This window comes from Mesoplodon mirus, assembly GCF_964341445.2.
Source record: "Mesoplodon mirus genome assembly, chromosome: 7".
Classification (NCBI taxonomy): Eukaryota; Metazoa; Chordata; class Mammalia; order Artiodactyla; family Ziphiidae; genus Mesoplodon; species Mesoplodon mirus.
In genome coordinates, this window is record NC_138983.1 from 95717648 (window position 1) to 95730127 (window position 12480).

Genomic DNA, 12480 nt, shown 5'->3' on the forward strand with positions numbered 1-12480 from the left:
CTGGCTAGGACTTCCAGTACTTTGTTGAATAGAAGTGGCAAAAGCAGGTATCCTTATCTTATTCTTGAAATTAGAGGAAAAGCTTTCAGTCTTTCACCTTTGAGTATGATGCTAACTGTGGGCCTTTCATATTTGACCTTTATTATGTTGAGGTAATTTCCCTCTATTCCCTGTTTGTTGAGTGCTTTTATCATGAAAGAGTGTTGCATTTTGTCAAATGCTTTTTGTACATCAATCGAGATGACCATTTTTTTCCTTCTTTCTGTTAATGTGATGTATTACGTGGATTAATTTTCATATGTTGAACCATCAAGTCTGCATTCCAAGAATAAATCCCACTTGGTCATAGTGTATGATCCTTTTAATGTGCTGTTGAATTCGGTTTCCTCCTATTTTGTTGAGGATTGTGGTATCAGTGTTCATAAGAGATATTTGTCTGTAGTTTTCTTGTAGTGTCTTTGTCTGGGTTTGGTATCAAGGTAATGCTGTCCTCTCACTTCACCTTTTGAGTCTCAGCTTCTTCATCTCTAAGATGGAGATAATAATAGAGTCCCTGTTTAGGGCTGTCATGCAGATTAAATGATAAAAATGCACACAAAATGCTTCAGCAGGGCCCAGTTCACAGGAAGCCCTCAAAATATGTTAGAGGATGATAAGGATAATAATAAAAATAATAATAAATAAATAACAGTTCATCTCATAGTTGGACAGCTCAGTAGGCTGGGGCTTAGAGAGTCAGTCTGTATTAGCAGCAGGGCGTCTGTCCAGTAGCAGCATTTAGCAATTTTCCAAGTAAAGGGAGCGAGTGATATTATAGGGCCAAACTAGGAAGCTGTCTCCTGGCCTAACATGTGGTAGAGGCTCACCCAAATTTGTGGAGTCATTTAAAACTTCCTGCTTGCTTTGATTTCTTAATAATGGCTTGACAGGTTTTGAGGAACTGAAAGCAGTGAAGCCTGGCAAGAGACAAACAAAATGTAACACAGAATTTCTCTCATTCATGGGTTATCAAAGGTTCAAAGGACACAAAGATCAATGGCAATGGTGATGAAGATGATGTGGGTGACATTTTCCAAAGAACTAATGTGTTTTCATTTTTTTTAATACTTTATTTTTTTGAACAGTTTTAGGTTTACAGGAATTTTAGCAGAGAATACAGAGAGTTCCCATATATCCACCCCTCCAATACACACAGTTTCCCCTATTATTAACATCATGCATTAGTGCGGTACATTTGTTACAACTGATGAACCAATATTGATATGCTATTATTAACTAAGTCCATAGTTTACATTAGGGTTCACTCTTTGCGTTGTACGTTCTTTCCTTTTGACAAATGTATAGTGACAAGTATCCACCATTACAGTATCATAAAAAATATTTTCACTGCCCTGAAATCCCCTGTGCCCCTCGTCTTCATCCTGAGCCCCAGAGCCCCTGTGCCCCTGGCAAGCACTGATCTTTTACTCTCCTTATAGTTTTACTTTTTCCAGAATTTCATACAGTTGGAATCATACGGTATGTAACCTTTTCAGACTAGGTTCTTTCACTAAGCAATATGCATTTAAGATTCCTCCATGTCTTTTTTGTTATTTGATAACTCATTTATTTATTTATTTATTTATTTATTTATTTATTTTTTTTTTTTTTGCGGTATGCGGGCCTCTCACTGTTGTGGCCTCCCCCGTTGCGGAGCACAGGCTCCGGATGCGCAGGCCCAGCGGCCATGGCTCACGGGCCCAGCCGCTCCGCGGCATATGGGATCCTCCCAGACCGGGGCACGAACCCGTATCCCCTGCATCGGCAGGCGGACTCTCAACCACTGCGCCACCAGGGAGGCCCTCATTTATTTTTATCACTAGTATTTCATTGTATGGATGTACCACAATTTGTCTATCCATTTACCTTTTAAAGGACATCTTGGTTGCTTCCAGTTTTTGGCAGTTATGAAGAAAGATGCTGTAAGCATGTATCCAAAATCAATGAGTCTTCATGGATATAGAGAACAGACTGTGGTTGCCAAGGGGGAGGGGGTTGAGGGAGAGATGGAGTGGGAGGTTGAGGTTAGCAGATGTGAGCTGTTACATCCAGGATGGAGAAACAACAAGGTCCTACTGTAGAGCACAGGGAACTATATTCAATATCCTGTGATAAACCATAATGGAAAAGAATATTTTAAAAAGAATGTATATATATGTATAACTGAATCACTTTGCTGTACAGCAGAAATTAATACAACATTGTAAATCGACTACATTTCAATAAAATAAATAAATAAACAATATAAATGAGTCTTAAAAATCAACAATAAGAAACCAAACAGGGGCCTCCCTGGTGGCGCAGTGGTTGAGAGTCCGCCTGCCGATGCAGGGGATACGGGTTCGTGCCCCGGTCTGGGAGGATCCCATATGCCGCGGAGCGGCTGGGCCCGTGAGCCATGGCCGCTGGGCCTGCGCGTCCGGAGCCTGTGCTCCGCAACGGGGGAGGCCACAACAGTGAGAGGCCCGCATACCGCAAAAAAAAAAAAAAAAAGAAATCAAACAACCCAACTTAAAAATGGGCAAAAGAGCTCAACAGACACCTCACCAAAGAAAATCTACAGATGTCAAATAAGCATATGAAAAGATGTTAAACATCATATATCATTAAGGAATTTCAAATAAACATGAAATATCTCTTCATTTATTTAGACTACTTTGATTTCTTTCATCAACATTTTGTAGTTTTCTTCATATACCTCTTCATATAGCTAAGTATTTTGTTAGATTTATTCCTAAGTACTTCATTTTTTTTTTTTGGTGCAAATGTAAATGGTGTTGTGTTTTTAATTTCATATTCCACTTGTTCATTGTTGGTATATAGGAAAGCAATTGACTTTTGTATATTAATCATGTATTCTGCAACCTGGGTACAATTGCTCATTAGTTCCAGGAGGGCTTTTTGTCGGTTCTTTGGGATTTTCTGCATAGACAATCATGCCATCTGCAAAATGGGCAAAAGATCTGAACAAACACCTCACCAAAGAAGATTTCTTTTTCCTTCCCAATCTATCTTTTATTCTCTTTTCTTGCCTTGTTGCATTAGCTAGGACATACAGTACAATGTTGAAAATGAGTGGTGAAAGGGGACATCTTCACCTTATTCCTGATCTTAATTGGAAAGTTTCTAGTTTCTCACCACTAAATATGACGTTAGCTTTAGGGTTTTTATAGATGTACTTTATCAGGTTGAGGAAGTTCCCCTCCATCCCTAATTTGCCAAGAGTTGTTGTGGTGGTTTGGTGGTTTGTTAGTTTATCATGGATGGTGTTTAATTTTGTCAAATGCTCTTTTTGCATCTACTGTTATGATAATGCGATTTCTCTTCTCTACGCTGTTGATGTGATGGATTACATTAATTGATTTCCAAATGTTGAACCAGCCTTGCATACCTGGAATAAATCCCACTTGACTGTGGTGTAGAAGTCTTTTTATACATCACTGGATTCAATTTGCTAATATTTTGTTGAGGATTTTGCATCTATGTTCATGGGAGGTATTGGTCTGCAATTTTCCTGTTTTGCAATATCTTTATCTGGTTTTGCTATTAGAATAAGCTTGGCCTCACAGAATGAGCTGGGAAGTGTTCTCTCTTCTATTTTCTGGAAGAGATTACTGAGAACTGATATCATTCTTTCCTTAATGTTTGATAGAATTTACCAGTGAACCCATCCAGGCCTGGTGCTTTCCATTTTGGAAGGTTATTCATTATTGATTCAAATTCTTTACTAGATATGAGTCTATTCAGAGTATTTATTTCTCCTTGTGTGAGTTTCAGTAGATTGTGTCTTTCAAGGAAATGGTCCACTTCATTAACTTATAAAATCTGTGGGCATAGAATTATTCATAATATTCCTTTATTATCCCTTCAGTGTCCATGAGATCAGTAGTGATGCCATCGCTTTCATTTCTGATTTGAGTAATTTGTATCTTCTCTCTTTTTTTCTTGGTTATCCTGCTAGAGGTTTGTCAATTTTATTGATCTTTACAAAAAAAAAAAAACCAAACAGCTCTTTATTTTGCTGACTTTTCTCTCTTGTTTTCCTGCTTTTTATTTCATTCATTGCTTCTTTTCTTGTGCTTGTGGTAGGCTTATATTGCTCTTCTTTCTCTAGTTTCATAAGGTGGAAGCTTAGGTCTTTTCAAATGTATGCCTTCAATGCCATAAACTTCCCTCCAAGCACTGCTTTCACTGCATCTTGCAAATTTTCATAGGTTGTATTTTCATTTTCATTTAGCTCAAGATAAATTTTTATTTCCCATGAGACTCCCTCCTTGACCCATCTGTTATTTAGAGGTGTGTTGTTTAATCTGAAAATATTTGGGTATTTTCCAGCTGTCTTTCTGGTATTGGTTTCTAGCCTAATTCCATTGTGTTCTGAAAACGTACTTTGCATAATTTCTATTCTTTTACATTTGTTGAGGTATATTTTGTGGCCTGGAATGTGGTCTGCTTCATGAATGTTCCATGGGAGCTTGAGAAGGATGTGTGTTTTGTTGCTGTGGGATGAAGCTGTGTGGTTGCCAGTTAGATCCAGATGATGGTAGTGCTGTTCAGTTCAACTTCATTCTTCCTAATTTTCTGCCTGGTGGGTCTGCCCGTCACTGACAGAGGGCTGTTGAGGTCTCCAGCTACCATGATGGATTCATCTGCTTCTCCTTGCAGTCCTATCAGTTTTTGCCTTCCATACTTTGATGCTCTATTGTTGGGTACATACAATGAAGGACTGTTATGTCTGCTTGGAGAATCGACCCCTTTATCACTATGTATCGCCTCTCTTTATCCCTGATAACTTTCCTTCCTCTGAAGTTGGCTCTGCCTGAAATTAATAGAGCTGCTCCTGCTTTCTTCTTGTGTTTCAGTATTTTAAGTGCCAAAGTGTTTGGTAGGAATTTGAAAAGTGGGTAAAGGCACAGTCATTTGAATCAGGCAAACCTGGGAACAAGCCAAGCGAGTCAAAGTGGCTGACTGTGGGCACACTTAATCGTTCTATGCCTCAGTTTCCTCATCTAAGAAATGAGTAACTATCGGACCTACTGTACAGCACAGGGAACTATATTCAATATCTTGCAGTAACCTGTGATAGAAAAGAATCTGAAAAAGAATAGATATTATATATATGTATAACTGAATCACTTTGCTGTACACCTGAAACTAACACAACATTGTAAATCAACTAGACTTCAATAAAAAATTAAATTTTTTTTTAAATGAGGAAGTATCCCTTTGAATTATTGTGAAGATGAAACGGGATAATGCAGTAAAGCACTTAGCAAATTTCCTGGCATTTGTGTAATTACACATAATGTGTCATTAATATATTCTACTAATATATGCAGTTATATTATTATCTATTCATATACTATAAGCTATTATTAATATAAGCTATTGGTTATAATTATATTGTGGGACATTAGTATAGATTTCTAAGTCCAAGTAATCTCTATGAAAGTTGGATGAGGCACTCTGAGAAGAGTGACTTAGAAAATATTTGCAAAGTCTCAGGCTGGAGTGGATGGCTCATAGGCAGTGTTCCGAGAAGACAGAGGACTTCGCATGTGCCCTGCAGCCCATAGTCCAGGGCGCCGGGGCCAGGGGGGGATGTGATATTTCCTCCTTGGTGCCGAGTTTTGCTCATTCTTCTTATTAAAGTGGTTACACAGGAGGTTTCTGACACCACTGACAAATCACTGTCTGGGGTCTCTCTCTTTTGAGGGAAATGTGGTCACACCAGGGCCCCTATTGAAAAATAGATCATCTTTGGTTAGATAAATTCTGATTAGCTTTTAAGAAGCAACAGTAATAATTAAGCACATGGGAAAAACCTTCATTGTACACCAAGGCTTTTAAAAGGTAGTTTATAAAACTATGTTTTGTGGTATGAGCTCAATTGTGTTTAAACTTTTTAAAAAGATTGTAAGCATAGAGAAAAGACTGGAAGGATGTGAACCACCGTGTTCTCGGTGCCTGCCTCTGGGGGACGGGAGTCTAAGTGATTTTAATGTCTTCTTTGTGTTTTTCTCTAGTTCTCATTTTCTGCATTATTACAAAAAACATGTTATTTTAAAAATGAATAGAACAAACAACAATTATTACAAAACCTCCCCTGAACTTTAACACTTGCTGTAAATGGACAGTTGTCACTTGCCAACTGACCTTTCTTGTTTGTGTTGGGCCATTTCTGCTGTCTTGCCACTCGGGACAACCAAAAGGATACTGGCATGGGATCAGAGAACTATCAAGTGGCCAATTCCTGGCCAATTCCCCCCGAGTTCCCTCTTGCCTCTGTGTTGCCTGACGCCCTACCCCAAAACTGGGCATCTATTCTGGGTCTGCTGTCAGGCTCTGGTGACCCTCCACTCACTAGCTGTGTGGCCTTAGGCAAGTCACTTAACCTCTCTGACCCTCAGCATCCTCCTCTTAAAATGAGGATTGCAGTGACTGTCCAGCCAGATGAAGTGGTTAGCACATTGGGGCCCCCAGTGTCAGCGGCACTAGTTATTCCTTGTTATTCCTGGCTCTGACTGTCCCCCTTCTGCATTTCAGTCTGCAGACGTCGACAACCATCACGCACTCATTGAATATAATGAGGCCGAAAGCAGCTTTGTTCTCCACGACTTCAATTCCTGCAACGGCACGTTCGTCAATGAGTGCCACATTCAGAACGTGGCTGTGAAGCTCCTACCCGGAGACATCCTGAGGTTTGGGTCCAGAGGGCTGACCTACGAACTGGTCATCGAAAATCCAGCCTCGGTGAGTCCAGGCCCCTTCGGGGGTGGGGTGGGGTGGGGTGCAGAGGTGCCGTGTTGTGTCACCTTCCGTGCAGCCTAGGGCTCGGGTACGGCCACAGGTGGAGTTCGTCTGGAGCGCGTCACTCTTCCTTTCGCGATTCTGCGAAGTTCAGCCCCATCGCGTGGATGCCCGGGGAGAGCGAGTCCTCGCGCCCTCTTCTGGGCATTTCATGGAATTACATGCAAGGGTTGCCTAGCGACCAGCCCGGAGCGAGAGCGTTTTCCTGAAAAGTGAAGCTTGGCGAGGGGAGGTGGAAAGCAAGTGTGTGCTTTTGAAGATGCAGAGATGGATGCTTCCTTTTTAGGCAGATCAGTGCTCTGCAACTTCCTAGCTTTGCGACCTCGGCCAGGCTTCTCTGTATGCCTGGGTCTGGGTCTTCTCAGCGGTGCAGGGCGTTGAGAGAGTATCTATGTATAAAAAGTCAAAGTCTCTGGCCAGAGTAGACGCTCAAGGCCTGCCAGCTGTTATCACACCGGATCAGAAATGTTCCCGGGATCAGGACCTAAAGTATGGCCCCAGGTTAAGCGGAACGTAACCCAAAATTCGCCCAGCAAAGCTCAGTCACCAGAAGTATCTGGTTCAGTAGGGAGGCGGGATGGGGGCTGGTTAGCAACACAGTCCTGGGTCAGAACCCCAGCTCTGCCACTGGCCTACTCGGTGCGCTCTTGCACAAGCCATTGGACCCCTCGGAACCTCGGTTTCCTCATCTACAAATTGGGGCCAACGACAGCAACGACCTTGCAGGCTTATCTCGAGGGCTAAATGAGATGGTTCTAATTGTAAAACTCCCAGAATAATGCCCATTCGTGGTGAGCACACAATTAATACCTGTCGTGTGTGTCCCAGAGAGACGGCGTGTTAACCTCACTCCCCAGCACCAAGAACCCTGCATGGACTGAGACCTCCGAGGCTTAAAGTCCTTTCTGGGACGAGGCTGGGTATAAATAAATAAAGTTTAGAGAATCTAGACAGAATCCTGGGGTGTGGGTCCACTAGGCAGCCTTAAATACTCACTCAGAGAAGATGAGCACCGTCCCTCAGGCTGCAGGGCCCGTGACACCGCATCCACCACGTTTGGCTTTGAAAACCTGGGGCAGTTTTGTCCTGCTGCTTCTCAGCCCCCTTTTCCTCCTTGGGCCAACATTAAAGTGTGCTCACTTGTGGGATGCACTGGGATCCACTGGCCGCCCTGAGGAGGGGCTCCTGACCCAGAAGGTGTTGACCTGATCAGGGGTTCTCAACATGGGTTCTAAGGATCCCCCTCGTCAGAAGCACGTGGGGAGCAGACCCACAGTGCAGATCTGGGCTTCACCCCAGGCCTGAGGACTCATACTTAGGATTCCCAGATGAAATACAGGACACGCAGTTAAATCTGAATTTCAGAGAAGCAACAAATCATTGTTATGTACAGGTGTGGCCCAACTATTGCAAGGAACCACTTATGCTAAAAAAATTATTTGGTGTTTATCTGAAATTCAGATTTAACGGACACCCTATAGTTTATTATATATTGATTTATTCATTTCTTTATTTATGCGAAATCTGGCAACCATACACATCCTCCCTGGGAGCAGGGCCTGGGAATATGCATTCTCACAAGCTCCCTGATGATTCTGATGCACCGCCAATAGGAGGGAAACCGAAATTTAGAATCATTTGTATGGAACACTTACAGAATTTTTTAGGGATCAAAGAAAAGGGGATTTCACACTCCCAAGCCTGAAAATCCAAGTTCATGAAGTTTGATTCAATGTGCCCCAACATGTCTGATTCCAAGAAATTTTCAGGAATGTTCAGTAAAATTACAGGTTCCCAGGCCCCCTCCCTGGGAAATTCTGACTCTGTGGCTTGCCTGTGGGGAGAAGAATAGGGGAGCAGCAAATAATATCTGCATTTTTTTCTTTTTTTTTCCTACAAAGATATTTATTGAAATATTATTGATAGGGGCATAAAATTTGAAACCTAAATTTCCATCCAAAGGAGGCATTGTTTAATAAATTATATTGTTTAATATATTATAAGGAGTTTAATATATTATAAGGAGTTTGTTTATATATGGAATACTGTTCTGCCTTTTTAAAACACAGCTTTCTTGAGATATAATTGACATGCCATAAACGGCACATGTTTAAAGTCTGTAAGTGGATGGGCTTTGACATATGGGTACACCTGTGAAACCATAGCCACAATCAAGACAGTGAACAGCTCCTTCATCCTCCAAAGTTTCCTCCGGATCACAGCATGTGTTTGTTTGCTTGCTTGCTCTTAACAGCTTCTGAAGTACAATTTACATAACAGAAACTTCACCCATTTGAAGTGTCCAATTCAATCAATTTGAATATATTGATGGAGTTGTGCAGCCATCACCACAACCTGCTTTCAGAACACTTTCATCCATTTCTATCACCCCAAACCTCGGAGAAACCTTGGAGGTGTTTCATTTTGGGGTTTGTTTTTAACTTTTAATTTTCAAAATTATGGTAAAATACACATAAAATTTACCATCTTAACCATGTTTAAGTGTACAGTTCACAGTGGCATTAAATCTATTCACACTGTTGTGCAGCCATCATCCCCATCCATCTTCAGAACTTTGTTCATCTTCCCAAACTGAAACTCTAAGCCCATCAAATCAAACCCCCTGCTTCCTTCCTCCCCTCCCACCATGCTGTGTCTGTGAATTGGACTATTCTAGGTTCCTCATATAAATGGAATCTTACATTGTTTGTCCTTTTGCGATCATCTTATTTCACTTAGTATGATATCCTCATGGTTCATTCCAGTTGAATATTTCATTGTATGGATTCACCACATTTTGTTTATCTGCTCATCCATCCATGGCCACTTGGGTTGCTTCCACCTTTTGGCCATTTTGAGTAAGTTTGTTATGAACACGGGTGTACAACTATGGAATGGGGACTTTATTTTAAAAGGTGCTTCTTATATAATTGTGGGAAACAGCGATGAAGACCTCTAACCTTGAGTAGATAAGACGGAAGAAGATGTTTTGTAAGAAGAGAAACCAGGAGAGCAGCAGGAGGAATCACTGACGTGAACAGCACTGTGCTAAGCAATTCGCCTGCTCTCCCTTATTTCACGCTCACAGCAACCTATGAGCTGGGTTCTCCCGTGATCCCCATTTGACAGACAAGGAATCCGAAACTCAGAGAGGTTAAGTAATCTCCCCAGGGCCACACAGCTAGTCAGTGCAAATTAAACACTATCCCCACTTGTGGAAAAAGGAGGGGAGAAAACCATTTAGCCTGATGCTAGCTGGAGCAGTAGCCTTGACTGGTTTTCACACTGAGGAAAGCATATTCTCAAGGTCACTCGAATATGCACGGATTTTTTCAATTCTTATTCCTACACGCACTTGCACCTTGCTTCATTCCTCGGTTGACTACAGGCAGCTGCACAAGTGTTCCCCTGGCCTGTGCCCAGGGCACTTTGCAGGACTCTCCACAGCCCCATCTTCTCAAAAGTGCTCTCTGTCGGGGCGTCCCCAGCTTGAGAAGCTTCCATCCATGACGCTCATATTCATGGAGGGGTCCTTTGCAGCATCCGTGTGAGGGCGGCCTGTGGACTGACTGACACCTTCCTACAAATTCCACTTCCTGATGACCCCAACCTGCTGGCTATTTAAAAGAAGAGAAAGGAAGAGGGGGGAAAGGGAGAGGTATTGAAGAGCATCTCTCATCAAATATTTTGAAGCCCAGTTTTTCTAAAAAATTCGTGGCCGTCTTGCTTCCGGCATATTCTTGTTTCCAATTGATTTTGGGGTTCCTGGTGAGGGCGCTGTGTTTCCTCCTTGGATGGAGTTTCCACGGAGGACTGCCCTGATATCATACAGATTAAGTATGATGAGAACTGTTCTTCTCCCGACAAAGAGTTCCCAAATGAAAGCATTTAGTTCAGGTGTTGTGGTGACCCTAACCAATAGAGGAGGGTGTGACAGCATTTTACTGGGGGATGGGGGTGAGGTGCGGGGCGCTTAGGAATCCAGATGTGTGTGCAGATGTCACAGTGGTTAGAGCACGTGCCCTGAGGTCAGGCTGACTCCAGCGCCGTCCCAGCCCTGCTCTTGACCGGCTTTTATACTGGACGTGCACAAATCATCTACCTCTCAGGGCCTCGGTCCCCACTCCTGTAACAATAGTTCCTACCACCTTGAGTGACTGTGGTATTAAGTGGGCAAAGTGCGTAAATTGCTTAGTGCAGCGTCTGGCACCTAATAAGCACATGATAACCCTCAGCTTTAGAGTCAAGCAAACCAGCATGGAGCAGCCAAGATGTCTCCTTTGTAAGTGTCCTTTTGGACAGGGAAACCTCCCAAGACCTGCCCCCGCTAGCAGATAAATACATTTGCAGATAAATTACCCTTAGAATAAAATACAAGATGGAAAAATATAAAGAAAAACTTTTGTTTGACAAAGTGCATTGGCAGCCAGGTTGTGCCTAGGACCATTCTTTTTTTTTTTTTTTTTTTTTTTGCGGTCGCGTGCCTCTCACTGTTGTGGCCTCTCCCGTTGCAGAGCACAGGCTCCGGACGTGCAGGCTCAGCGGCCATGGCTCACAGGTCCAGCCGCTCCGCGGCATGTGGGATCATCTGGGACTGGGGCACAAACCCGTGTCCCCTGCATCGGCTAGTGGACTCTCAACCACTGCGCCACCAGGGAAGCCCCCAGGACCATACTTTGTAAATTATAGCTCTCTCATCAAAGTATTACCTAGGGCTGCCATATTGCACAACTCCAGGGTCACCATTCACAACGTAGTCCATGTGGATGGCGCCCACTGAAGTTGTGCAGGACATAACCCGCAGGGCCATCTGCAATGCCCTGAAGCAACCGTTAATTAATCCCATAGAGTCTTGGCACCAGGCGTGGGAAATTGAAGTCCCAGAGTCAGGTGTGCTGCCGTGTTGTGGGTTTTGTTGGTTGTTGCCTTTACTCGTGCTTTCTGAGCTCTGGGAAAGGAGGTGTGGAAACAAGCTGTGCTAGTCACAGTGGCGCCGTTCTTACAAGGCAGCTGAGTAAGGAAACCCACCTCACCCGTATGTATCAATCATGTCTTTCTCTGTTCTGAATTACGGCAAAACGGATGGAAATGGCCAGAATGAAAAAGGAAGCCAGGGGCCACAAATGACGTGCCGAGTTGTTCTATGAGGGGGTTGACAGCTCCTTGGCGGCAGCCCCCATCCCCATGACAGCCTGTGTCTGGCCTTCCCTGTAGCCTGCTCTGCCCTGTTCCCAGTCCAGCCAGGCTCTCCCACGTGGCTCCTGGATACTGTCTTCTGTCCCTGCAATGTCATGACGTCCTGTCTTGTGAGAAGAGCGCCCTCTGTCGGCCAATATTCCTTGCTGCTTTAATGGGGAAGCTCTGCAGAACACAATCGAGAAAGCAAGGGCTTTGGAGTTGGATGGACCCAAGTTGAAATGCCAGCTGCAACTGGCTTTACCTTTCTGAGCTTCAATTTCCAATTTCTGCCAAGGAGCTACTCATTAATCCCAGGTCCCCTTTCCCCCTTCAGTTGTTTTTATAGAGGTCCCTGGGACCACCCCTATCATGGCATAAACTGAGGCTCAGAGAGTTTCAGCGACTTCCCCAAGGTTAGGCATCAGTCCTATAGATCCAGAGCCAGGATTAAAA

At 43.2% G+C, this 12480-nt stretch overlaps 1 protein-coding gene across 1 annotated transcript in view; it reads left to right on the forward strand.

Moving 5' to 3' along the window:
- LOC309808891 (forkhead-associated domain-containing protein 1-like) overlaps positions 1–12480 on the forward strand; it is a gene marked incomplete at both ends in the record, with an annotated part of 88057 nt that overhangs the window by 13201 nt on the left and 62376 nt on the right. The window contains one exon of the mRNA XM_082629463.1: positions 6586–6792. Coding sequence (XP_082485589.1) covers positions 6586–6792 — 207 coding nt within the window. The remainder of the gene's footprint in view (positions 1–6585; positions 6793–12480) is intronic.